This window comes from Microtus oregoni, unplaced genomic scaffold (genome assembly GCF_018167655.1).
Source record: "Microtus oregoni isolate MIOR12 unplaced genomic scaffold, Mior012 000081F_ref0000091, whole genome shotgun sequence".
Classification (NCBI taxonomy): Eukaryota; Metazoa; Chordata; class Mammalia; order Rodentia; family Cricetidae; genus Microtus; species Microtus oregoni.
The window spans coordinates 4,245,926-4,273,898 of record NW_024544541.1 but is presented as its reverse complement, the minus strand read 5'-3'; the positions used below and the strand labels follow the sequence as shown (position 1 = coordinate 4,273,898).

Below are 27,973 nucleotides of genomic sequence, written 5' to 3'. Positions count from 1 at the left end.
ATGGTTTCAACAACATTTAATAGAGCTCTCATCTCTGTCCCTGTCTCCAGAGGCATCAGGACAGGGTGACCTGGTACAGTGTGGACAAATCACGCCTCTCCCGCAAGCAGGGTCAGTAGAGAACCACGCTGTGGCACAGACGTCTTTCCTGTCCCTCTGGGAGGATTTCTGAGTCACAGTCTCAAGAGAGACAACTGTTGGCTCTGCTGATACAAACCCGGAAGGGAGGGCTTCAACGGTCTTAGGTCCAGGGGTAGAGGTGGGGGTAGGTATGCCCAGATCTTGGTGGCACTGAAACATGAAACAGAATCCTAGGGGGTAGATCTTGCAGAGGTATTCTGGGCACAGCTTCTGGCTCTACAGTCTCCCAGGCAGCTCCAGCAGAAGTCGGACCCCAGAGAGTTGGAGGAAGAAGGAGGGCTGGGAACTCCAGGAAGATGAACATTACCACCGTCTCCTGGGACCGGTGGGAGCACCATGGGCAGCCCCAGTCTTGGAGGGGCGCCCCATCTCTGGTCTGCGCCCGATCTTTCTGACTGGCAGCTTCAAGAGCAATAGGAATTCAGGAATCAAAGATTGGACTGGGTTCCTTGGGACCCAGAGGTCCCGAGGGCTGCTGGGCAGTGGTTGTCAACGAAGAGAAAGGTCTAACGGAAGCAGGCCCTGATCAGTTAGGGATCAACGAAGGACACAGCAATATAGCGGGTGCCCTTGGTGGTAGGGAGGCCTTCGTGGTAGTGTGTGAGCCGCCCAGGGTGCATGAGGGCCCAGCCCTTCCTTGGGGCTCTCACGGAGCAGTTGTAGCGCAGAAATCGGCAGCCTCCACCCTGGAAGAGAGGAAGCATCAGTGAGTTGTTTCTGCATTCTCAACCATTTCCCCATAGCTCCCTGTCCTCTGTTCTATCCCAGCCAAGGAGCCTGTCTGCACTGTCTGGGGATGCCTTGTGGAGTGACATCCATCAGCTGTCGGAGAAAGGCACTAGGAGATGCAAAGGGCACCTCCATCCTTCACCCTTTACCAAGCTTATGATTCCCCTAAGCCTCAGGCTCCACTTCTATAGACAGCTGACAGGAATAAATAAAATAAATATACACAGAGAGTTTGGTTTAGCCAGATGCGGTAGGGCCTGGAATCCCAGCACTCAAAAGATGGAGATGGCAGAATTAGGAATTCAGTGCCAGCCTTAGCCAACCGGGGATACATAAGACCTTGTCTAAAAAAACAAACATAACATACACATACATGCATTCATACATATAGCTTAGTACTGCTTGGGGGTATGGCTTAGCAGGAGAGCACTTGCTCAGGATACAAGAACCCCTGGGTTCCTTTGGCTCACTTTACTCATTCCTAGAACTACAGATGCCTTGTTGTCCGTGACTGTCCTGGGTAATCCTGGCCTCTAGTCATACTAGACATCAGTAACAACCTCAGGGTCTGACACTTCAAAATGTCTTCAGGCATTGCTAATGTTCCCCAGGGGTCAAAACCGGCCCTGGTTGAGAACTCATGGCTCAGGGCTATATTGCTTCACTGTTAACTTGTTTGGTTTGTCTTTCTAGAAGCTGAGGTCTCTCTACATGGGCCTGGCTGTCCTGGAGCTGACGATATAGACCAGGCTGTATATATCCTCCTGCCACTGCCTCCCAAGTGCTGCTACACCACACATAATGTCCCACTGGCCAGTGTTTGAAAACCAGTGTGACAGAGCAAACCGACGCAGAGACTCTGTGAGGACCTGACCTTGCAAACTCCATTTTAAAGAAGGGGCTTCATCTTAAGCCATAGAATGAGCTGGGGGGTGGGCGATCTCAGCTCCAGAAATGCGCTGCCATAGCAGAAATCTGAACAGATGCCCTAAAAATGGCCAATTAAGAAGATAGGGAGTAGGGCCATAAAATTTAACGAGGTCCAGATGTTCTTGGGAGGCATCCTGTCCTTGAAGAAATCTTGTCAATTATTAATGGCCCTTTGTTAGGGTTTTCACACCCCAAAACTGACCAATGGGTTCAGAAACTACCTTTATCCTCACCCAATCCCAAGACAACAGGACTCCAACTCCCCTGACTACAGCGTTTCCCCTTTAAAAGTTCCCCCCTCGCCAGGTTCAGGGCTGCACTTCCCTCACCCACTGCGTTGTCGTGGTGGAGGTAGAGTCCACACTCAAGTATGAATATGAATATTATTTAAAAACCCTCATGTAATTTGCATTGAAAATCCAGCTCTGTGAATTCATTTGGGAACCAGAAACTTGGGCATAACAGTTCCTCCATCTTGTATTCTCGCTGAGGTCATTCCAGGTTTAAGTAGGATGTGATCCCCTTGGAGAATCCCATGGAAAATGACCCGACTCTCAAACTACTTTTGTGAAGCTCCCTGCAGCAGCCACGTGAGGTGGCAGGATGTGCCTTCTGAAGCCTTAAAAACAAACAAAAAACAACCAAGTTCTAATACTGGGCATGGTGGCACATGGAAGGCAGAGACAGGTGTGTCTCTGAGTTTAAGGCCAGATGGTCTATAGAGTTAGTGCCAGGACAGCCAGGGCTACACAGGGAAACCCTATCTCGAAAAAAAACCCAAATCAAACCAAACCAAAACACAGCCATGTTCTGGACACTCGGGGCTACCACAACACTGTGTAGTCCCAGCCAGCTGAAATAAAGGCTCCCAGTTAGCTACAAACTGTCTGATTGGTCACCTCTGGTGAGCTCCCTGTAATGACAGCTGTTTTGGTTTTGAAGACAGAGTTTCATGTAGCCCAGGCTGACCTCAGATTTGCTTTGTAGCTGAGAACACCCTTGAATTCCAATCTTGCTGCCTCCATCTCCTAAGTGCTGAGACAACAGGTGTGACCGCCACATCTGGTTTCATGCAGTTTGGGGGTGAACCCAGAGGTTGCACATGGCAGGCAATCACTCAATGCACAGAACCACAGCTCCTGTCCCAACACAGCTGTATTCATGGGTGTCCTTCACAGTGCCCCGTCCAAAAGAACTAAAAGCATGGTTGTAGCTGGGCTTGACGGTACACACCTTTAACCAGTACTGAGGAGTCAGGCAGGCAGATCTCTGCGAGTTTGAATCCAGCCCAAGCTACAGAGTAAGACCCTCTTGCAAGACTTTTTTTTTTTTTAATTGCATAAGGAATGGACGGAGGCCTAAGCTAGCTCATGAACTGGCCCTATGCAGAGGTCTAGCTGAGGCCCTCAGAATGGCCTTTCCCTATCTCAATGCCTTCTTGGTTTCCATAGCTTTCTTCCAGCCACACAAGTTTGTGTCCCACGCCAAGGCTAACAGTCCCCACACCCCCCAGAGAAGCCTTCTTCCTTCTCATAAAGAGAACCCCAGACTCCCTGACCAATTGCTATCACTCATTGAGTATTTATCGGGGTTTCTTATAAGCCCATGACCTGGGCTCTTGTTCTCCCACCTCATATGAAAACAAGGAAACAGAGAAGTCAAGAAACCTGTTACAGAACACAGGGGTAAGTGAGGCAAAAGGCTGGGTGCAGACCCTCTGGAGTTTGTGCTCCGGCTTCTGCCGAGCTGTGCCTTGATCCAACTCTTGCAGGAAGCCCTCCCCACATACCTGGCCCCATTTTCCTCTCGGCCCCTGGACTCTCCACTCACCTGGCCCCTCCCTCTGCCAGCCTCTGAGCCCCGAGGCCCTGGCTTACCTCATAATCTTCCCCTACCCTGTTCAGGGCTATATTGACGGTGAAGGTAGAGGCATCGTGGTGAGGCATCAAGGAAGGCTGCTCATCGGGCTTATAGCGGACAACGAAGGCTAGGTCAAACTGGGCCTGTGACAGGGCAGGGGACAGGAAAACCTGCATCAGTCAAGAGATGCTGTGGAGGACCAGGGAGAGGCAGAATGGGTGCAGTGAGTGTCCATAAAATCTGTTACGCTGTTCGCTCTCAGAATGTAGGGATACGTAATACCAGTCCTCCAGTGCCCGCAACAGCAGCTGGCACATAAGAGTCTCAGGAAGAATGGATGGAAAGAGGGAGAGAGGGAGGGAGGGAAGAAGAGAGGGAGGGAGGGACCAGGCTGAGGGTCCCCACATACACACCATATCCCCCTCCATACCTCACCTAATGGTGTGGAGATATTACTCTTCACTGGGAAGCAAACATCTAGCCTCTCCCTAAGGCTGGAACTATGCCCACCATCCCCTATCCTGCCGCCCCCCCCCCAGGCAGACCCACCCTGGTGTAGTAGCCAGGGTAGAGCTTCTCTGTCATGGGCGCGATGTACTCCACCAGGAACTTGTGCCACTCCCGCTCGAAGGTGATCTGGTTCATGTGGATGTCAATAGTGGGGACGTTTTCATAGCCGCCCTGGATGCGGTTGTCCTGGAAGTGACCATGGATAGTGAACCCAAGATGGCACCTGGACTCCAGGCTCTGGCTCTGACTCATTTCTTCCCCTTGACCTTGGCACAGAATGGGACATTATATGGCAAAGCGGGGTGGGGTGGGGGTTGCATATGCTCTTAAAGTCCCAATCTGTTGACTTTGGGTTAATCAACAGGGAGGTCATCCTGGTTGGTCAGCTCTAAACTGTGAGCCTTTTGAAGGAGACTAAAAGACAGGTCATGGTGCCCAGCAGCTCCAAGGTCTCCAGCTTTAGGGAACTGGCGTGCTCCAATAGCACATGAGCTGATAATGAGAAGACAATCCAGAGATAAAGAACAGCTCCAGCAGACCCCTAGTCTGCAGGTTTGTGAGACCCCCCAGCAAAGGACTGGATAAGGCACACCTGGATCCTGACCCTCAGAAACCAGGAGATAACAAATGGGTGGATGGGGGCTTTGTCTTGGTGCTGAGAACTGAGCCCAGAATCTTGCAACACTAGGCAGATTGAACTACACGGTGTTTTAAGTCTTAGAAATGGCATAGAGGGGCTGGCTCAACGGTTAAGAGCATTGCCTGCTTTTTCAAAGGTCCTGAGTTCAATTCCCAGCAACCATATGGTGGTTTCACAACCATCTGTAATGAGGTCTAGTGTCCTCTTCTGGCCTACAGGCCAGAATACATAATATATAAATAATTAAAAAAAAAGAAAGAAATGGCATAGAACTGGGGGAGACAATGTGGGAGTGTAGGTGGTGGTGGGGGGAACAGGATGGGGGATGGGAACCATTCACTGAAGCTCTGGGGTCCATGGACTGTGCCTGTTTGCCCAGACACCAAAATACCTAGGTTAGGCAGGTAACCAGAAGTACACTAGGGTCAGAGATCAGTCAGTAAGAGGCACACAGTAGGGTCAGAGATCAGTCAATTGGAGGTGCACAGTAGGGTCATAGATCAGTCAATTGGATCAGGCATGGATCTAGGAACTCATGTATCTTTAAAGGTAATGCCGAAAGTTCCCAAGTCCTATAGGCCAAGGATTCCTGAGAACAAATGTTCACCGCGCCACTTGCATCAGGTGTCTAATGAATTTGGACCTGGTACCCAGTGCCCTTTGTTCCCTGTTGGTTCGTTTCTCCCCATTTCACATGCTTGCCTGGGGCAGGAAGCTGAAGCATTACAAATAACAAGGCAGGAAATGAAAACCCTCAACCTCACTTTAAGGCAGCTCAAGGCCACATTGTTTGCTTGGGGACCAACACTCCCAGTTTCTAAATCGTGTGTTCTTGCCTGCTTGCACCCTGAAAGTAAAGAGTCCTGGGCAGACTGGCTAAGTAACCAGGAGAAGAGCCCAGAAGGGCATCCTGGGTGAAGGCACAGCCTCCCAGCTGTCCATGGCACTACCTTGTTATCGCCCAGGGACCACTGGCCATAGTGCTCCATCTCCTCCACCAGCTCATCACAGGCCGCCTCCGTGAAGATGGGGAACCAGTAGACATCCGGACAAGGCTAGAAAGAGGGGAGACTCCATCACAGGCGTCCAGAGTGACAGCACCATGTCCTCGTCAAACTGTGGGATCCCCTGTGGAGTTCCTGGTCAGTCTCCTGCAGCCCACTCCCTGAGCCTCGGGGACTCTCTGAGTGTCCCCAAGGAGTCAGGGCTCGGTGGGTGCTGGTTAGATGATCAAGGGAGATCAGACAAGACTTTCCAGACAAGGTAACAGCCACAGCTACCATCAGCATGGGAGAATGTACATCTAGGGCAGAGACTACGGACGTGAGAGGACGGAGCCCCCATCCCTCATCCTTGGCTCAGAGGCAGATTTGGGGTGGTCCCTCCTCCTCTTCCTTGAGCGCTTGATCTTGCCTCCATCTCCTGAATTCTGCTATCACAGGCCTAGACTACCATACCCAGCAGTTCCGTCCTTGTCAAAGCATCTACAGACCTCAGCTGGAAAGTGCTGCTGGGGAAAGAGGCCAACCCATCCCAAGCATTGCCAGGGGCGGCAGACTGAAAGGTGCCCCTCTTTCCTCTCCGCCCCCATTCAAGCTCCACCCCGTGTACTCCCATAGCAGCAAGCATGGGATGTGAGCCCCTTACCGTCTCCACCAGCTTCCCCGCCAGAGCCTTGGTGTAATTCTCATGGATGTACTTCTCTTTCCAATCCTGTGGAGAATAGAAAATGTAACAAGGAACGGGGTCCCACGCCTGGCCCGAGTCAGCTGTGGCACCTTAAGCATGGGACATTCTTGGGCAGTCTTCAGCCTTCAGGGCCCTCAAAACCTGAGTTTTGAATTCAAGAGAGGCAGGCAGGTTATCACCGGTGTCTGCTGGGTGTGGGAGTAAGGTCTGAACGAATAGGATCTCACATTTGCACCGATATGTACATTTGTGGGTCTGGATGTGTCTGTGTACAGGCGTGCACAAACGCCCATGTGAGTGACAAACCCCGTCATTTAGGTATACTGTCACATGCTGTCACAGCTGCTGCTTCCTCTAATCATTGAGCCAGCCTCAGGGGTAAGCCAAGCCAGGGAAGATCGATGTTAGAAACCAGATAAGTGAGGTCCAAAGGTTAAAAAGGCTCAAATAAGTCACAGCTCTCTGCTCCACTAGATGGCGCTGTGCCTAAGGTTCCCTCTATACTAGAGACCTGGAGGTAAGCGGGGGACTTGTGGAAAACAGGTCATGCGGGGGTCTCTGGCCACAAGATTAGTGAAATGGAGTCTCTCCAACTTCCAGCCCAAGTCCCACCCACCCAGGTCTCACCTCAGGGTTGCTGAAAACCTCCCAGAGATCATTATGTAGGTGGGTGGTCTGGTAGTTATCCAGGGACAGCAGATGGCCAAAGGTATGGCGGTTGGTCAGGAACATGAACACCTCCTACGGAGAGCAGACAGCTGGAAAAGCCTTCTCACCCTGCACACCCCAGGGAGGGGCAGTGAGCGCTCCACCACCAGATTCAAGCTTACAAGGTTCAAGACCCAGCACCCAGCACAGCCCCCCCACCCCCCGAGAGGCAATCAGGGAAGGCTTCCTGGAGGACTGAAAATAAAAGAAAAGGATTCGCTTGCCCTTTCTTGTTTGCAGCACTGGGGATTGAACCCAGAGCCTCAAGACTGCAGGGCAAGAGCACTGCCAAGGGCTGTGATCCTGACATGTTGGTCACAGGGAAAAACCTAAGCCGGCTGTCACATTAGAACAGATGCATCTGGCCTTGCGAGATGGCTCAGTGGATAAAAGCCTGACAGCCCGGGGCTGGAGAGATGGCTCAGAGGTTAAGAGCACTGACTGCTCTTCCAGAGGTCCTGAGTTCAATTCTCAGCAACCACATGGTGGCTCACAAACATCTGTAATGAGGTCTGGCGCCCTCTTCTGGCCTGCAGGCATATATGCAGGCAGGCAGAACACTGTATATATAAAGCCTGACAGCCCGAGTACGATCCCTGGGACCCCTGTAAAGGTGGAGAGAAAAAAACTGACTCCATGAAGATTCCTCATCGTCACATGCATACCGTGGGACATATGTGCACACACGCGTATATGTGTACACACACACAAAGAGAAAAGGGTCCACATTAATAAGTGAGACACTCAGTTTGATCCCAACATTAGAAAATAAATCTACCATGGGAACCAGGTGTCACAACACACGCTTATTATCCTAGCACTTAGGGGGCAGAAGCAGGAGGATCAGGAGTTCAAAGTCAGTATGATCCTATTTCAAAACAATATACAAAGCCAGGTGGTGGTGGCACACACCTTTAATCCCAGCACTAGGGAGGCAGAGGCAGGCAGATCTCTGAGTTTGAGGCCAGCCTGATCTACAGAGCAAGTTCCAGAGAAAACCTGTCTTGAAAATCAAAAACCAAAACAAAACAAAAATACACACACCAAAACCGTGAAAATGATGTGACTGTCTCTTCGACCAACTTCTCAGTCTACACTGAGGCAGAGAGTTTACATCTCCTTTAGGATGTACCAAAATTATATATAAACTGGATATGGTATCACACATCTGTAATTCCAGAATTTGGGAGACTGAGGCAGGAGGATCAGGAATTGGGGTCTATTATAGCCTAAAGGTTCTATCTTGAAACATCAATGAAACAAACAAAAGAGACACAGACAGTTCAACAACCAGTCCCTGGTCTCTGCAGTCTTGAGGAACGACCTCACACCCAGTGCCCAGAGGGCCCTGCTGGCCCCTCAGAAGCTCCTGGGCCTACGGTGACAAACTAGCCCAGTGTGCTGGTCAAGGCTGGAGGACACACCCCTGGCACCAGGACCTCCCAAGAGCCCCACTGACCTGCTGCCGGACATTGGCACAGAAGCTCATGTCGGCATCTAGCTTGCTGTAGTGGAACAGGTCTGCATGCTTCAGCTCGGCCCGCAGGGCACTGCCCTTGATCAGGTAGACATTTGAGATGTAAGGCACGTTCCAGACACCGCTGCAGGAGAGGAAATGACAGGGTCACAGTCTAGCAGGAAGGCTCACAGCCTGAGAGCCTGGAGCCCAGAAGAAAAGGTTCTATCAAAAATATAAATAACCTGGTGTGGACACACACACCTATAATCCCAGAACTTGGGAGGCTGAGGCAGAAGGGTGGGAAGTTCAAGTCTATTGAACTTGAAGTCACAAATGGTATCGTGGTGCAGTAGGTGCGCAGGGTGGGTGGCAGGGGGAGGGGCATTCATCTGAGGGTGCTAATCTGGACTTTTCTGTTTTTTATTTTATTTTGCATACATGCATGTGCGAGTGTGTGTGTATGTGTGTATGTGCGTATGCATGTTTGAGTCACAGGACATGAGAGGAGATCAGAGGACAACTTTTGGGAGCTGGTTCTCTTCTTTCCACCATGTGTGTCTCTGGGACCAAACTCAGGTTGTCAAACATGGCAACAGGTGCCCTTACTCACTGAGCCATCTTGCCAGTTCTAATCTGTCTTTTTTGTTTTGTTTTGTTTTAGTGCTGGGAACTAAACCCAGGGCCTTGCAAACTTTCTACTCCTGAGTCAAATCCTAAACTCAACAGTGCTCATCTCCTCTTCCCACCCTGGGCATGGGAGCCCACAACATTTAGGACTTCTTCTGTGTGTCTGACTCTGTCCTCTTTGCTTGAGGTTCAGTAGCCACTTGAGGGCAACCAGAACAGGAAGGAGGCACCACAAACCCAGGAGAAGAGACGAAGGTAACGGGTACTCACACACGCCGCCCCTGCACAATGTCCACGTAGTCCTCAGAGCGGGCGTAGTAGCCATCTGCACTCAGTGCCCCCCAGAAATTAGACCAGAGCCTTCCATGGCGGGTCATGAGTGGCGCGAGGACATTCCTGAGTGGGGGACAGACCATACTAAGGATGCGAAGGGGAGGGGCCTAGTAACCTGGGATTTGCATGCTGGGATCTCTAGACTTGTCACTGGGGCAAGGCTCATCAGAAACCTCACCCCTCCTATGCTAGGGACAGACTCAGGAAGGGGCCATTCTATCCGCCTTGGAGTTGTCAGGTTGGGAGGACCAGGAAGAGGGGAAGAAAGCCAAGGGTCTTTCACTTTGCTCTGGGGTCCACCCACAGTCTTACTTGTTTTGCTCAATCAGGAGCCGTAGGGCGTCCGGCTCAGTCAGGGCCACATCAGCATCCACGCTGAAGTAGTAGGTGCAAGTCTGGTCCTGGCGGCACAGGTCTCTGTGAGAGGAAAAGGGGTGAAGGGGAGAGGAAGGGAGAGGTCATCACGACATCTCAGGATGGATCCAGAGCTTCCCCAGAAGGTACCGTAACTGTCATTATAGCTTGGCAAAGGACCTTAGAACTCATGCAAACGCAGATGCAGCCTGAGACCTCAAAGGTCCCCCACAACTTCAATACCCAAACCCCAGGTTTCTTAGCTCTCAGATCAATGGCTTGACCATGGCAAAGGTTTGATCTGGGGGAAGCACAGCCCACCAGATGGGGCTCAACCAACCCTGCCTGTCTTGGTACTAGCTGGGCAAAAGCTGGGCGGGGGGATCCATCAGTGGCAGAGTGCTTGCTGGCACGGATGAGGTCCTGGGTTTACTGATATCACCCCACAAATAATGAGCTAGGTGGTGGTGGTGCACACCTTTAATTCCAGCACTTGGGATGCAGAAGCAGGCGGATCTCTGAGTTTGAGGCCAACCTGGTCTATAGAGTGAGTTCCAGGGCAGTCAGAGCTACACTGAGAAAGCCTTTCTTGAACACTCCCCCCAAATAATATACTACTAATAATAATTTTTAAAAGCATGCAGCTGAGTATGAAGTACACATCTATATCACAGCACTCGGACAGGAGAATCTGAAGTTAAGGCCAGCTTTGTATACACAGTGAGCTCAAGGCCAGAATGGGCTACATGGGACCCTGCCTCAGAATGCCAAAAACCTCCTAAAAATGTCCCTTTTGTGCCGGGCGTGATGGTGCATGCCTTTAATCTCAGCACTCGGGAGGCAGAGGCAGGCACATCTCTGTGAGTTCAAAACCAGCCTGGTCTACAAAGTGAGTTCCAGGACAGCCAAAGATATACAGAGAAACCCTGTCTCGGAAAAAAAAATTTAAAAAGTCCCTTTTGTTCAACTAGTCAGAAAACGACAATCCCTGACCTGAAGCTCCCCACTGCCAGTTTTGTTCCACACAGAAGCTAAGAATTGCCCCCTGTTCTTAAATGACTAGGAAAGGGGGGAAAAAAAAAACATCAAAAGAAAATTATGCTTTCCTGTGAGGAAGTCAAACTTCAGTGTCCCGAAATAAATCTTTCTGGAACACAATCTCACTCATTCATTATTCATGAGTGGCCATCTTTATGTTATGTTACAAGGGCAGACAGCTGAGCAAGGGCGATGGAGGCCACCTCGCTGACTGGCAGAGCGAGACCTATCCAGTTATTTTAGGGAGGTTTGCCAGCCACAGATTAAGACACAGGAATTCTTTTTTGTTTGTTCGTTTTTTGGTTTTCGAGACAGGGTTTCTCTGTGTAGCTCTGGCTGTCCTGGAACTCACTCTGTAAACCAGGCAGGCCTCAAATTTAGAGATCCATCTGCCTCTGCCTTGTCAGTGCTGGTATTAAAGGTATGCACCACCAACACCTGGCAAGACAGAGGAAGTTTTATTAATTTTTTGAAACAGCCGCGTTGCCACCCTTAGGCCAGCTATGTAACTGAGGGATGACCTTGAACTCCTGACCCTCTGGCCTGAGATTTCAGGTGTGTACTACAAGAGTCAGTTTATATGGAGCTGAGGACCAAACACAGAGTTTCGCCACGCATGCTGGGCAGTCACTCTACCAACTGAGACATCCCCATCCCTAGACATGGCTTCTTGTGCCTTTGTTTTGGGGCTGGTTTATTTATTATTAGCGTGTGAGCACACCACAGCATGCATGCGAAGGTCAAAGGATGACTCTGAGTCGGATCTATCCTCCCACCGTCTTGTGGTTGGCCTCTGAAGAGTCATGTTTTTTTTTTATTTGTTTGTTTTTGAGACCAGGTTTCCCTCTATGTATCCCTGGAGCTTGCTCTGTAGGCTAGACTGGCCTCAAACTCAGGAGATCCACCTGCCTCTGCCTCCCGAGTACTGGAGTCGTTGTATTTCTAATGTCTCGGTCAGTCCTGATCTACGTCTAACCCTCCAGTCTTTCTCCTTTCCCTAATTTCCTTCCTAAACCCACATGACACTGTCTGGGAGCCCCCAAGTTGTCCTGACAGAGTCTATTTCATTTCACAGGAAAGCCCTGGAATCCCGACAAGGACAGAACTATGTTGGAGACCACAGAGCCTTCTGAATATCCATCCCGCTGCTCCCAATGCCATGGCCCTTTCGCCACCACCATCCATGAAGAGACTTCTATGCCTGACTCACGCGCCCATGTTCCTGGCGTCGGCGTTGGCCATGCGCATCTCAGGACCCACTAGCTTCACGGACTGGTACTCACTGCCATGCTCCGCCAGGAACTTCTCTACCTCAAGCTTGTGGTGCTGTTCCTGGAGGTGGGAAGGCAAAGAGCAGATGAGGGTAAAGTCCCGGGAAACAGCAGCTGTATCACTCGCCAGAGGATGCTGTCTCTGGCACACTCCTGCCACCTGCATCTCTGAAGGGACTCTAGCCAGCCCGAGCAAGGCAAACACGCTGCCCCCGGGGGGGCTTTCTCTGCCTTACTAAAAACCATTGGATTATATTCCTAAACCTCTTCCCTTATCTGGCCACTTCCTCCTCCTGAGTCTGACTACCAATATCCAGCTACCAAGGTATTGAAGTGCAGCAATCAAAAGCCCCCTTTGGCTCACCTAATTAACATGCCCATTAAAATGAAACACCTCATCGTAGCAGAGGGCTTCCCCTTTTTACCTTTATAAGCTGCCATTTGCCTATGAGCCACATGGGTTTCCTCTCTATCCAGGGGCAGTCCTTTGTCCCCCTCCAAGACAAATACCCTGTCCTTTTTCCCTTGTTCACTTTCCCCTTCTCCCTCATCCTCTATCTCTGTCTTTGTCCCTTATCCTGTCTTCTGTCCCTCTGGGGCAAATAAATCTCCTTTGTGCTGAGAACTTGTTCTTGGGGTGTCCTGAGCCAGTCCTGTTCCCTTCAATCTGTCAGGTGCTCTTTTCTAGTGATCCCTTCACTCTCATCTTCCCTGGCCAGGCCCCGCCACACAGGTCTCTTTCCAGCTCTGTCATCACGATAGCTCCTCCTCCCAAGGACCCTACATCCAGAAGATGTGAGGATCTTTGGAATGTGATGTTAACACACATACAGGGCGATCAGAATGCATGTATGACAGTCTGCACCTGCCCCCGCCCCCTGGACACAGAGAGAACAGGCTTTTTAGTTCTAAACCTAAACAGGGACACCCCAGCTACTGACACGGTGGTGCCACATCATCATCTACAAATGGCATCCGGGGATGCACGTGGCCTGATCTATCACAGGCTAGAGTCAATCGGTAGACCAACATCAGCTCTGCTCCGAAGAGCTTATGACGTATGGCAGTGCCCTGCTTCTGTCTCTGCTTTAGGGAAAGCTGTCTCCTCCCTCAGGTCACTGGGAGCAGGAAGTGAGTCAGAGCCAGCACACAACAGGTCCTCATGTCTGTGACTGTTCTCTTTCTACCCACAGTGGCAGTTCATGTTCACGCAGGGGAGCTGTGAGCCGCATGAGGGCAGATCCCACTGCCTAGCTGTCTGTAGAGCCTGCTGTGCATGGGAGGTGGATGTGAGGAAGCCAGGCAGGGAGCCAAGCTGAGTGGGAGACTGTGGGTCCCGGAATGGGGCATCTTGTTGCAGCTGGACGGTATACAGGGGAGACACAGACAAGACAGCAGAGCGGGACTCAGAGCCGACAAAGGGTCCCATAGACTGGGTAAGATCTAGCCAGTCAAAAGCACAGCAAAGCAGAGGAGACCAGGCTTCCCCTGGCCAGGAGAGTGCTGAACCACCAGGCCTGCTTCCCACAGAGCTCAGTGCTCAGGGCTTGTACCCATTTTCCCTGAAGGAGCTAAAGCGATGGAAACCAACTTGACTTTCACCAGATCAAACCTGCAAGCATTAAGGAGACAAGAAACAAAAATGACAACAGTCAAGGTGTGGTGGGTTGAACGAACAGCCCCCACAGACTCAGATGTTTGAATACTTGGCCCCTAGTTGGTGGACCTGTTTGGGAAGGATCAGGAGGTGTGGCTTTGTTGAAGGAGGTGTGTCACTGGAGGTGGGCTTTGAGGTTTCAAAAGCTTTCTGCCATCCCTAGTGCGCGTGCGCTCGCTCTCGCGCGCTCTCTCTCTCTCTCTCTCCCTCCCTCCCTCCCTCCCTCCTGCTCATGATTCTAGATGTGAGCTCTTGACTGTTTCTGCCACCACGCCTTTGATCCACTGTCATGGACACTAACCTTCTGGAACCATAAGCCCAATCACAGTTTCTTTTAGATATCGCCTTGATCACGGTCTTTGTCAAACAGATAGATAACTAGACACAAGGGTGTCACTGTGTGCCACCTGTGAGTGGAGCAGCCCTTTTCCTACTGCTATGGATAAAACCTAGGAATTTGGGATTGGAGAGACTAACTGTTCAGTCACTAAGAGTGCTTGCTGAGCTGGGCATGGTGGTGCACACCTTTAATTCCAGCACAGGGGAGGCAGAGACGGGCAAATCTCTGAATTTGAAGCCAGCCTGGTATATAGAGTGAGTTCCAGGACAGCCGTGGCTGCACAGAAAACCCCTGCCTCAAAAAACCAAAACAGGTAGGTAGGTAGGTAGGTAGGTAGATGACAGATAGACAGACAAATAGTGAGTGCTTGTTCCTCTTCCAGAAGACCTGAGCTTGGCTCCCAGCACCCATGTCAGACAGCTCACAGCCATCTGCAACTCCAGCTTCAAGGAATCCAACACCCTCATCTGGCCTCCATGGTACCTACACTGATGTGAACATGCACACATAATTCTAAAAATTAAAATATTTGGAACCCAGGGCCCCCCTACACACTGGGCAAGTATACGATAGCTAAATTACACCCTTAATGCTTTATGAAACTTTTTTATGGGAGAGGGACAGGCTCACTATGTAACCCAGGCTGGCCCCTAACTACAAACCTCACACCTCAGCCTCCTCGGTAGCTAGGCAGTTCCTCCCACCCCTTACTCTTCTATGCACTTCACAGGTCAACTTGTTTAACACTTGCAACAGTTCAGTGTGATTACCTCAACCCCAACCTCGATCTCATAAGTAAGGAAAGAGGAGCAGAGAGTTTAAGGCTGGTACCTCCGTCACACAGCCAAGTACCACGGCTGGGATTTAAGCACAGGTCTGACCCAGTCAGCCTAGCAATTTGGGGACACAGCCCACTGGCCACTTCCATTCAGTCCAGACTCAGTGGGATCCTCTGAGGTCTTAGGCCAGCTCACGAGGCTGGACCCTTGAGTCGAGCCCCACACAGCACCTTCTACTCACGTGGTTGTGAATGAAGAGTCGAATCTGTTTCTGGGGGTATCGCAGGCGCAGCAGCCGCAAGAAAAACAGGGACAGGAATGGTGTGGGCTGCTCGATGAACACACCGACCAGGACAGTGGGCAGAGCTTCATCCTGCAGAGGGAAAAACGGAAGAGGAGTCAAGAAGGGTCTCGTCACTGTCTGCCACCAAGTCCTGACTGCAGCCCAGGGAAACCTGAGGTGGAGGCCCATGGCCTCAGGAAACTAGATGCTCGAGTGGCACAGCATCAGTGCAGGCCATGCAGGTGTGGGGCTGGCAGGACACACGATGAGGTACAACCGGTTCCCAGGCTCTAACAAGGACCAGCGGATAGCACGATACCAGATCCTGGCTCATGCGGTGTTCAAGCTAGGCCATAAAGGGCAACAAATGCTCACAGCATAGGAAGAGGCTAGGGGAGGATAAAGGGCCAGTGAGAAGAAAACAGACACGGACGTCAGGAAGGAAGCTGGAGCCTGGGTGGCCTGGAGTAGCTTCCTGGAGGAGGCACTTGGGTGGCCCCACAGACAGAGAATAACCTCTTTATCTCTCGCCAATGCGCCACTCCACTTGGGGTCACCTCCCCTTCCCCCCATCTCGTGGGGCTGTCCTCACTCAGCTCAGGCCTGGCCTCACCCTAATGCCCTTGAGGCTGCGCAGGCCCTCGTCACACACGGTGCAGCCCGTCTCGAAGGTCCAGAATCGAGGAATGTAGTTGCCCAGGTAATTCAGCTGCAGCTGGTGGAAGTCAAATGCAGTAGTAAGGGCCCAGCCAGCCACACCCCCAAACTAGCCAATTCCATCTCTCCTCTGCCTGCCATCTTTCAGGGTCCAGGTAGGGGTGCTCCATCGCCCAGGAAAGCACCTGGCTGCTGGAGCTTATAAAAACCCAGATTCCTAGGGACTGGGCCTCACAGGATTTCAGGTTGGGTAGAACCAAGACCTGCATTTTTCTTAATTGCCGGGGAGAGGGCTGCGGGGCAGAGTCTCAAGTAGTCCAGGCTGGCCTTGAACTCCCCATGTAGCCAAGAATAACTTTAAATTCCTGATTCTCCTGCCTCTACCTCCAGAGTTCAGAGATTACCATGCCTGTCTTATGTGGTCCCTGGTGACCAATCCCAGATCCTCAGGCATGCCAGGCAAGCCCTCTACCAGCTGAGTAACACCTCCAGCCCGAGATCTGCATTTTCCCTCAGGCTTTCTCTCCTCTCCCACCCACAGGATTCTAAGGCTGGTGACTGACAACCAGTGCTCCGGGACCACTTAACTAGGGTCTGCTGTCCCCAGCCACCATCTGCCCCAACCCCTTCCACAAGGCCATGAGTACAGCAACTCTATTTGTGACAGATTGGTCCCCAGTGCCCGTATCCAATACATGTTCACTTTCTGAATAAATGACTGCCATATCGCACCAGCGTAAGGTGATTCTGGAACCTTCCTCAAAACCTAGATGGGGACAGTGGCCTCTTACGAATCCTATGATCCAGCAGGAATGGACAGGGCACCATGCGCACCATAGGGGAAAAACAGGACACCAGGCCAAGTTTGTATCAGAGGACCCCAAACAGTGGCACTAGCCCCAGGCTGCAGTCACAAGAGAAGCAGAGTTGGGACTCTGGCTCCCTCCCACGCTCCCCCAGGGTTGGACCCCTCCCTACCTTGGTGGGCCCATTGCCATGGATAACCACTGGAAGTGTGTCATAGGCCAGATTCCGTGCTCGCACGTGGCCCATTTCAAACTTGAGTACGACTTCATCTGGAGGTGAGAAAGCACAGACCCACACCGTGGCAGAGGGGCCAGGGCTGGGGACTCACAGGCTGGGGCTCTGCAAAAGTCACGTCACCCATTTTTCGAGACAGGGGCCAGGGTTTCTCTGTGTAACAGCTCTGGTTGTCCTAGAACTAGCTCTGTAGACCTGGCTGGCCTCGAACTCACAAAGATTCTCCTGCCTCTGCCTCACAGGTGATGGGATTAAAGGTGTGCACCATCGGTCTCCCCATTTTAATTCCTTCTTTTTGAAGATTTCTTTTTATTTGTGCATGCGTGCGTGCGCGTGCATGTGCGTGCGTGCATGTGTGCGTGTGCGTGCGTGTGCGTGCATGTGTGTGCGTGCGTGTGTGCGTGCACATGAGTGCAGATGCCCAAGGAGGCCAGAGGCATCGGATCCCCTGCAGCCAGAGCTACAGGTGGTTGTGAGCCTGACATGGGTACTGGGAACTGAACTCCCATCTCCTGAAAGATTTCCTGGCCACTTTAAAAATTACATTTAGCCAGGCATGGTGGCCCATGCCTTCAATTCTAGCAGGCAGATCTCTGAGTTCAGGGCCTATTTGACCTACAAAGTGAGTTCTAACACAGTAAGGGCTACACAAAGAAACTCTGTCTCAAAATAAAAAGAAAAGTTGCCTTGATTAATTTAGTGTTGGGGGTGTATATGTGGAGGTAAGAGAACAACTTGCCAAGGTCGGTTCTCTCTTTCAACCATGTGGGTTCTGGGGCTCAAACTCAGGTCTTCAGGCTTGGCAGCAAGTGCCTTTACCCGCTGAGCCATCTCACCAGCCTCAAAATCCCTTCTTCATGGGGTAAATGTGTGATTGGCAGGCACTCAACATAGCAGCATGGAAGGAACAGAGGGGCAACAGCGACCCCTGTCTTCTGTGTGGTGACCCATTAGAGCCAGAAGTGGAATGGGGAGGGGCAGCAAAGACTAGAACATCCCAGCTTCAGACACAGGGGCAGTACTGAGAGCGGTGTGTATGATATGTGTGGTTAATCAGGAAGACTTGTAGCAGAGCAAAGTCATCTCCAGTCTGGGGCCCAAGGAGAAGGGCTCCCTTGTACTGACACGGCATGCAGGGTGGGGCCGAGGACCAGCTGCCTGCGGTGGCTATCCCACAGTCTCCTAAGCCGAACGGCTGCCCTCCTCCCACCTTCTGAGAGACACAACTCTGCCCCCATGACATCTGGAGGGTCTCTGGGATCCGAGCAGAAGGCTGACATCAGCTCAGTGCAATGACCAAGGAGGGGTTACTTGGTTTCTCTTCTTTAGTTCCAGCCCTGATGGGAATCCTCCAGTCCTTCAGCACATAAACCCCACTTCTTCCTCAGGTTTCACACCCCCCCTCAGGCACCACCCCCTGCCAGTGCCCCTGCTCACCCAAGGCTCCATCCAGGTTCTGGAAGATTCGGCAGCGGTGGTCCAGGCTGATATTGATTTGCTCCTGCAGGAAGGAGGGCCTGGGCTGCAGCAGGGACAGGCCCCAGGCAAGACCAGGTCCCCAGCACACCCAGCATTGGGATCCTGTCCCCACACTGGCTCAGCCTGCTACATCCTGGCTCTATTCAGAGAACCAGGAAATCTCAGGGCCGGAAAGAAGCTAAGGAAGCACCTGGTTCAGCCATAAAGACGACAGGTATACGACAGCACACACTAAGGCGTGATGTTCCTATGTGCCAGTCTCCAGTGCCGAGCTCCTATGTACATGTATGAATCTGATCACCACAACATTCCTGAGGGAGATACTAATGGTATATGTATTATAATAAAAATTAATAATACATTAATTTTTGGTTTCTGAGACAGTTTCACAGAATGTGCAGGCTGGTTTCGAGCTATGTAGCCTAGGCTGGCCTCCAATTCACGATCCTCCATTCTCTCTGGGATTACAGAGACATCACCAGGTGTAGCTTTTTTTTTAATGTTTATTTATTTTTATGTATATGCGTGTTTTGCCTGCATGTATGTAAGTGTGCCACGTGCATGTACCCACAGAAAACCAAGAGGGCAACAGATCCCTGGAACTAGAACTACAGACAATTTTGAGCCATCACGTGGGTGCCAGGAACAGAAGCCTGGTCCTCTGCCAACAGCAGCAAGTGCTTTTAACCACTAAGCCATCTCTCCAGCCACATGCATTTCCTTATTTTGCATGTGTTTATGTTTGTGTGCATCTGTGTGCCGTACTGCATGTATGGAGGCCAGAGGACAATCTGCAGAAGTTTGTTTTCTTCTTCTACCATGTGGGTCTGGAAGCCTGAACTAAGTCACCATGTTTGGCAATACCCACTGACCACAACACAGGCCCTTGGCTTTGCTTTAACCCAACCACACTGCACCCAATCACTCCAGAACTCTAAGCAATGACCATATTATGTAAAAGCCCCCAAGTCTATGACAGTTTGTCACAATAGTCCAAATGGACAGAGGCACTAACCCAGTGGCTCAGACCCCAAAGGACCGTCCCCAGTTCAGCCTGGCTAGTGTGATCCAGGGTCAGCAGTCCCCAGACCCCTCTCCCCATCCCACCTACCACCTCTTACCCTCTTCTCTGGGTCCAAGAAGATCTTGGTGTAAAAGAGCTGGTCACTGTCACTGTCCTTGCCTTCCCACTCGGCCACCAGTTTGCTGAGATTGGGGGCATAACCAATAAAACCTGCGGTGGTAGATGGGACAGAGACTGACATTTAGCTTCCAGTCCCTGGGCCAGCTTCCTCCCCTCCCATTCACCTCCCACTGTAAACCTCACCTCTTCACTTCTGCCTGAGGGGAGGTGGGATACACACTAGTTAAAGCCACCAGAGAAGCTTTCCCAAGATCAACAGAACCCACTGAATTGCACCCACTTAGTGCTAGGCCCCTAGACAGCAGATCTGCAAGGATCCAAGCTTGGATCCCCTTTATATAGTCATCTGAGCAACTTAGATCGGAGAAGGGGGGAGGCTGGAAAAATGGCAGAGCACTCCAGGGTCTGAGCCTTGACAAGCAGGGGAAGCCCAGAGGAGCTCCTGGATAAGCTGAGGACTGCACAAGCAAGAAAGGGAAGAAACAGGACATGACCCCTGGGCTAGGCGACTTCCCTATCCCAGCACCCCCCACCCACCCACTAGAATAGTGTTAGCTCTCTGGACCAATGAGACTGGCTGGTGGGGCCTGTGGTTCTACTCTCTGAAAGGACGAGAAAGGGTTGAGGGCTGAAGTGCCAGAGGGGTTACAAGACAAAGACAGAGGCCAGGCTCAGCACCAGGAGAGGAGGAGGAGGCCCAGAGGGCAGTGGGTATACGTCTCAATAGATACAGAGGTTTTTAGTTGTTTTTAAGAAAAGATCTCACATAGCTCTCTCTGGTCGGCTTTGGGCTCATTAACTAACCAAGGAGACCCTTATGATGATCCTCCTGCTACCATCTCTCCAATTGCAGGAGTGCAGGGGTGTGGCACCATATCTCCTGTGCAGTGCTGGCCATGGATCCCAGAGTTCTGAGCATGCTGGGCAAGCGTTCTACCAACTAAGCTACATCCCCAGCCCTGTTTCTTGTTTTTCACTTTTCTACACAACTTGTGTGTGTGTGTGTGTGTGTGTGTGTGTGTGTGTGTGTGAGAGAGAGAGAGAGAGAGAATGTGCGCATGAGTTGTGTGTTAAGTGTGTGTGGTGTTAAGTATGTGTGTGTGTAAGTCAGAGGACCACTTGCAGAAGCTGCTGCTCTCCCTCCATCACGTGGATTTTTTTAAAGATTTATTTATGCATATGAGTGCTCTGTCTTCACGCACACCAGAAGAGGGCGCCAGATCCCAGTACAGATGCTTGTGAGCCACCATGTGGTTGCTGGGAATTGAACTCAGGACCACTGGAAAGGCAGCCAGTGCTCTTAACTGCTGAGTCATCTCTCCAGCCCCCATCATGCAGACGGACTCTAAGGATCAAACCAGATTGTCAGGCTTGATGGCAAGAAGCTATGGCCACTGAGAAATTTCATTGGTTCTGCCCCCCCTTTTTTTTGGACTCAGGTCTCATGTAGCCCCACGCTGGGCTACTGGATTCAGTGGTGACTCCAGGTTCTCCAGCACAGCTGGATGGCTTCAACTAATCGAGGAAGACATCCCTCAGAGGCTCTCTTTGAGATTGTGTGCCTTTGGAACCCACAACCCACAGCGTCGTCAGGTACTGGACCCCACGCCCTGCACCCAGCCTCTTACCTCCAGAGCCCAGGAATCGCTTGCCGTCAGAGACCACCGGATACTTGGCCTCCAGTCTCCGGTCGGGGTAGATAAGTTCCTCAGCTGAGAAGACCACCCGGCTCTTGGCCTGCTGGAACTTCTTTAAGAGTTCTCGAGGCCCCGAGGCAAACACCACATCGTAACTGTGATCAAAGCAGGAAGAAACTGACGCAGGTCCAGAGAGGGATCGCACGGAAGGACCAGGGATTAGGAGCCCCTCACATCCTGCACCAGCCACCACCTGGGAGACAGAGCTGCATGCCCCTACCTCCCTCAGTCTGCCACATTTCCATGCCCATGCTGGGCAGAGACAGTCCCCATAATCCATGCCCTTGTCATATTCGAATGTCATCTCTGGCAGCTCACACCTCCCATCATTGGCCTATATCAGAGAGACTTTTCCTGGGGTCTCCCACCTTAGATAAGCTTAGCTAGGGGGAGACTCCCTTACGTGTGATGTCCAGGTCTTATTTTGGGTCGCTGCACTCCAGGGACCCAAACAGGAATTCCTGGCACACCCACCTGTCAGTGAAGAGAATAACCAGGTCCTCCTTGTCTGCGTGCTTTTCCAGTGCCTTCTTCAGCAGCCGGACCTTCTGTCCTCCCCCTGCCGATGGCCTGCTGTCCACGCTCCAGTCCTCCCCCAAGCCCAGTGCCTGCAGAGAGAGGTGCCCAGCTCTCGGTAGAGGAATATTCCTCCACCAGTTTGGGCAGTAGACTTCTTTGCTTCCTTTCAACCCAATGTAGGAAAACCATACCAGGTGATGCCAGCGGTGGTCATGTGACCAGGGATAACCAATCACTACTTCCCACTCCTCTGCCCCCCCCACAGCTAGAGCTTGGAGTATGTAAGCCAAACGTGGCCTATCAGAGTCTTCCCTGGGTCTGTTGTATTAAAGCTACGATCAGCTAATGTTGAAAAGTCGGGGTGCAGAAGTCTGGGGCTAGAGTTCCTTAGCACAGTGGAGAGAGCTTGTCTCTAGAGATAGAAAAATGAAGCTCCAGCCATGCCTGAAGCAGCACTCTGCGTCACCTGGATCCATGGCAGCCGACACACTTCTTTCTGTGTAGGCCACGATGAAGCCAGCGTTGAGTATATCTCTGTCCCCAGCGCCCAACACCATGACTGACAGAGAAGTACTCAGAATGGGGCCGCAGAGGGGAGGGCTGACTCCCTGCAGGGCTGGGCCCCATGAACTGCCCACAGAAGACAGGCACGGCAGACAAGCATGTCTCTTTGTAATAGTGTACAGACTCCAGAGGTCTTCAGATCACATCCATTCCTAAATGCCCCAGGGGATTGTGGGAATGAAGGTTCCTAGGTCCTGCCATCCACACTAGTCTTCAAAGAGAGGCCTCCCTATGCTACCATCCAGATCTACTCCGCATCTCTCTCTCACCTCCTAGAATCTGCTCACACTCTGTCCCTCATCCTAACCTATGCTCCTCCTGGCTCCTGAGTCTGCTCCAAGAGCCCTAAGTGTAGGAAGGAGAAGCCCCCCCCCACTCTCTCTCTCACACACACACACACACACACACACACACACACACTGTCTCCGCCCAACCTAGGAAGCCCTCACCTGAATCTTGTAGTTGAAGAACTGGGCTGAACGCTTGAAGCGGCGGAAGCCCTCGGTCTCTTTTGTGGCCACAGTGAGGACCAAAAGGTTGTCTGTAGACAGAGAAGGACATGGTGAGCTGAATGAGGGCAGAGGAGAGTCTTGACCAGTGGCCTTCCTCATCACACCAAAACAGACAAGGGCTCAGGCTGTGCCAGGGGTTAAGAACAGAGTTGGGGCATAACCCTTCTTTGCCTACTCCCTGGGCTCCTTGGCTATGGAAAATGACAAACATATCAGGCAGCACCCAGGGGAGAGGGTGTCTGCACCCTGGTTTATGAAACCAAGTCTCTGGCTTTAGAGGGTGCAGGCACCACTTGGGGAGGAGGGGAAGATGCCCTGAGTGCCGTCTGTGGGGAGATCTATGGCCAGTGCTGGGCATCAGAGAGGAGATGGCCACCTGCTCTCTATGCGGACAGTAAGCGTGAACATACTCATCCACTCTGGTCTTCCCCCAGCCTGTGGGGGTGACTCTCCCGGTGCCACACCTCCCGTTCATACTGCCTGGGGCGGAAATGCCTTGAAATCCCACCGTACCATGTCTGTGGTACGATTTTTCCTCCCTCCCTCTCATTTTGAAAAGGGGTCTCGTGTAACCCAGCCCCATATCCGACTCCACAGGTAACAAAGCTGCCCTTGAATGTCTCTACTGATCTTCCTGCCCCCACTCCCAAACGCTGAGGGTGCAGGCATGTACTGCCACACTCAACAAGCCTGGCTTTGTTAACACTTCCTAACAAGAGGCCTCTCCCTGCTCTGCAGTGTGACTTCATCTCTGCAGCAGAACATGTTAGAAGCAGCTCCCAAGATATCGTCTGTGGGTGGGAGCCCCCCAGAAGCCCCTCTGGACCCCACTGGGAAGCTGTGATACCTAAGAAGGGCGTGTCCCTGGCTTTATGCAGTAAGGTCAATGAAGTCTCTGTCTTTCAGAGCTACTAGACATTTGGCACACTGAGGGAAGTCAGTGGGGCTGACCAGCGAGGAGAATGCCTTGCCCAGTAGTCACGGCTCTGTGCAGACAGAGGTGGCCTCATTCTTTGGTTTGTGTGGGCTCTTCAGCCTGAGTCTTCCTGCCGGCTTCTGTCCTTCTTGCCAGGAATCCCAGGGCCAGTCATCATAACACCCTCTCCCTTCCCACTATCAACCCCTGTGAATCCCACTCAGACTTCTGCCCTTGGGGGACAGGCCCACTATTCATTGGTTGTTATGGTTCCTCTGCATTCAGGATTCCCATTTACCTAGGTGACCAAAATACTGTCGTTGTTGTCGTGGTACCATAGTGATACTTAATAATAAATAAATAAAGCCTGTTTGAATATCAGAGAGTAAAACAGCCACACTGGTCAGCCTTACAGACCCAGCAGTGGTGACACACATCTTTAATCCCCAAAGCCACACTAGTTCGCCATAGTTAGGTGGTAGTGGTTGATGCACACCTTTAATCCCAGCCCTAGAGAGGAATATAAGATGGGAGGAGACAGCTCTCAGACACAGTCTCATTCTGAGGGTTCCTGGAGGCATGATCGCCATTTCGAAAGAAGCAGAGGTAAGAGACAGTAGTTGGCCGCTTTTGCTTTTCTGATCCCTAGGTAGAACCCCAATATCTGTTTCTGGGTTTTTATTATTTGTGCTATACCCCCCTCAAGAAGAAAAACATAGCAAAACAAAATCAAAAACCCAGCCAGGCCAGCAGCAGGCAGGTAAGTCCTTTCCGTTCCCCTACCACTAGACATCAGGAGCTAGAGCCCAGAGAACAAAGGGACCAGCTCTCCCAAGCTGGCTGAGGCTACACAGGCAGGAGGCTGTCCCGTAGCAAGGGATCAGTGCCACGGGGACCAAGAAGGGGTTGGCAGGACCCAGTAGTGTGGGCTTGGGAAGGAGCGGACAATGCCATGAACAACTGTGGAAGAGTAACCTCCCCACTTGAAGTTCAGAGAAGAAAGCTGCTGTTCCCATGAGGGGAAGGGCTGCCTCCAACTCTGGCCTGGATGGTCAAGTCTCCCTAAAGGTAAGAAGAACTGGTCACCAGCTCTGAGGCTCCCTTGCCAAAAGGGGGGCAGGAAGAGTGTCAGGCCAGTGTGCGTGCATGTGTGATTTTGGATTCTCCAAGGGTGTGTGTGTGTGTGTGTGTGTGTGTGATTTTGGATTCTCCAAGGGTATGTGCATGCAATTTTGGATTCTCCAAGGGTATGTGTGTGTGTGTGTGTGTGTGTGATTCCGGATTCTCCAAGGGTAACTGAGGCACAGAGAAGCTACAGATATGCCTAAGATCACAGACCTGGGAGTGAAACAAACAAACTGGCTAGCATTTTTGTTTGAGACAGGGTCTTACTATATAGCCCTGGTTGACCTGAAACTTACTGTATAGACCAGGCTGACCTTGAACTCAGAGAGGTCTGCCTGCCTCTGTCTCCAAAGTGACAGGATTAAAAGCATTTTCTGTTACGCCTAGATGATTTTTGCTTTGAACATTAGGTCTTACTAAGTGGCCTAGCCTGGCCTCAAACTCACAGTCCTCCAGCCTCTGCCTCCCAAGGGCTGTGATTACAGGACTGTACCACCTAGCCTGGCCTCACCTAGCCTGGCCTCAAACTGCCTCAGCCTCCCAAGGGTTGTGATTACAGGACTGCTTCGTCACGCAGAGATCACAGCCACATGCTTTTTGTTGTGGTTTTGAGGCAGGATCTCTCTGTACATCCTTGTCTGTCCAGGAACTCACTCCATAGACCAGGATGGTTTGGAATTCACAGAGATCCACCTGCCTAGCTCCCGGAGTGCTGGGATGGAAGATGTGCGCCACTACGCCCAGCCACGTCCACACTCTTAACCTGCCACAGCACCCAGCATGGTAGAACACACTAAAGGTAGAATTCAGAATTACTGGGGCTTCTCCGGGCTCCTCCAGGGCAGGTATCCTCTCCAGTCCACTATGAGCCGCCTGAGAGCTCTGGGCCACCCAACCAGTGTCAACATGGGGCTTGGGTTGCACCAGGATATCATTCCTACTTCCTTGCTTGCTGTGTATGCTCAACAGCCACCAGGGCCACATGGGCCTGGCACCCTGTAAGCTTAGCCTTTCCATCTGCTGCCCAAAGTCCAGCAGCCATTTCCCCAGATTGACAAACTGTGACCCAGGTCTTCAGAGATGAGAGAGAGACGTCAGAGCAGGGTGACGAGGACAGACGGCTCAGAAAATGCCTCAGTTTCCTCATCTGCACCGTAGGATCAGGGCACCTGGAGCCCGGTCACCAGCAGGGTCGTCTCTGACATCCTAGAGGGCAGCCGAAGTTCTAACCGGGATGGGCTGGAGTAGAAGGGCAGGCAGCAGCAGCAGGAGAAAGTGAGATAGTGGAGGTGGATGGGGTGGCCGATGCAGGGCTCCAGGCTCCTGCCAGGGAGTGGATCCTCTGCACACATCACCAGCTGAGCCCTGGGGTCGGACTTCCCCATCAGATATTCTCTTATCGGTCTCCCTCTCTCTACCCTGATGGATTAGACCCTCCAGGAAAACTAGCTCCTCTGAACGCAGAGAGAAAATGCCCAGTGCCTTGACTTTAAGGAGACTCAGGAACTGGCCTCCATCTCTCATCTCTAGGAACGAGGTATTGTTGTCCTGCTCTGACGCCATGAACACTAAGATTCTCAGAGACCGTATGTCATCAACGTTACCAGTGGGAGGTGTGTGACCCTGTGTATAATTTAGCACAGAATCGGCAGGCATGCAAAAATCCCTGGTTCCCAGCATATGGGTCTCAAAGCTAGGGCTCTCTCTCTCTCTCTCTCTCTCTCTCTCTCTCTCTGTGTGTGTGTGTCTCTCAAACAGACTAGACTGACTTAAACTATGTTGCTGAGGATGACCTTCTGACGATTCTGCCTCAATCTCCGAGTACTGGGGTTACTGGGGTTATAGACACGCATAACCATGCTCAGTCTCCGACGTGCTGGGGACCAAATCCTGGGCTGCATGCATGCTAGGTGTATGTTCTTACCAACTGGGCAGCTTCTCTAACCCACCCAGATTCCTTTAACTATCCTACCACCCACCATGTCAAGGCCACCTCCCAGGTCTTCCAGCAGGATGGGCGGAGGGGAACAGGATGCCCTGGAGAATGTGGTCAGTTTGTCTTTGTTTGTCTGGGTGGTCCAGTCTGACCTCCTGGCTTGGAGGGGGGATCTCAAGGACTCAGAGAACAGTGCTAGGGGGCTAGGGTCCAACAAGGGGTGGGAGGACAGGAACACCCACTCAGGATAGTGGGGCACAGTTGGGAACCCAGTAGCCCTTGGAGAAGCAGAATGAGCACTTGTCCAGGAGTCTGGCCGACCTGGGATCAACCTCTCTCAGCTGCAAGCCACGCTTACCTCCTTCACTCCAAAGCCCCTGCCTCACCCTAAAGATAACAGGAGCTCAGAGCTGGGCTCTGGAAGCAGACATGTCCAGACAGGGGGAAAGAAGCCATTTTCAATGCCCACAAGCTGTGTGGCCTTGACGGAAACCAATCAACTCTGGAGCCTCAGTTTGTGAAGCTCAAAAATGGGGATGATATAAGGAAGCACTCCCCGAGTAGCAAACTCTTAACTGGTGAGGCCGGGCTGCAGTAGGTCCTGTCCGAGCAACAGGAGCCTTGCTACTTATTATGGGAATTATCACCGGCACCTCTGTGCTCTGAATGGGGGTGGAGAATGGGGAGGTGAATCTCGGCTGCCTCCTCTCCTGCCCGCTGCACAATCGTGGGGATCGTGGCCCCATGAGAGGAAGTGATCTGTCGGAGTCACTCGCCGGCAAGTGGACAGAAGACCGCAACCCAGCTCCCCCGCCCTCCTTCCCCAGGTCGCCTGGACACTCGGGTCCTCGGCGAGGCTGCCCGGCACCGCTCCCCACACCGCGCCCTCACCCTCCAGCTTGGCGTCGTCCTTCGCCTGGGCCAGAAGGAGCCAGGCCAGCGGGGCCAGGAGCAGCAGGGGCCTCATAGCCGGGTGTGGGTACGATCCGCTGCGAGACTCAAGCTGAACTGGAAACTTCGCGACTGGGCCGGCGG

General features: G+C 52.0%; 1 protein-coding gene across 1 annotated transcript; it reads right to left on the bottom strand.

The window, feature by feature from the left end:
- Position 1: 1 nt before the first annotated feature.
- Positions 2 to 27,954, bottom strand: LOC121441778 (procollagen-lysine,2-oxoglutarate 5-dioxygenase 1-like). The gene is made up of 19 exons (XM_041643062.1): positions 27,830 to 27,954; positions 22,899 to 22,990; positions 21,841 to 21,974; positions 21,298 to 21,461; positions 19,647 to 19,759; positions 18,484 to 18,547; positions 16,984 to 17,081; positions 15,962 to 16,063; positions 15,307 to 15,438; positions 12,229 to 12,350; positions 9,939 to 10,043; positions 9,564 to 9,689; positions 8,667 to 8,808; positions 7,127 to 7,240; positions 6,458 to 6,523; positions 5,761 to 5,865; positions 4,210 to 4,356; positions 3,678 to 3,803; positions 2 to 827 (listed from the first exon to the last, which is right to left on the bottom strand). Exons 1-19 carry the CDS (start codon positions 27,903 to 27,905, stop codon positions 672 to 674), a joined length of 2,184 nt encoding a protein of 727 aa, XP_041498996.1. The 5' UTR covers positions 27,906 to 27,954; the 3' UTR covers positions 2 to 671.
- Positions 27,955 to 27,973: the final 19 nt, after the last annotated feature.

What these genes read in the sequence shown, in the direction of transcription:
- LOC121441778 (XM_041643062.1), bottom strand. Translation starts at nt 27,905, where the DNA reads ATGAGGCCCCTGCTGCTCCTGGCCCCGCTGGCCTGGCTCCTTCTGGCC. An exon ending in GTTATTCTCTTCACTGACAG is followed by an intron (nt 21,462 to 21,840) that starts GTGGGTGTGCCA and finishes CTTTGATCACAG; the next exon opens with TTACGATGTGGTGTTTGCCT. An exon ending in AGGTTTTCAGCAACCCTGAG is followed by an intron (nt 6,524 to 7,126) that starts GTGAGACCTGGG and finishes TATTCTCCACAG; the next exon opens with GATTGGAAAGAGAAGTACAT.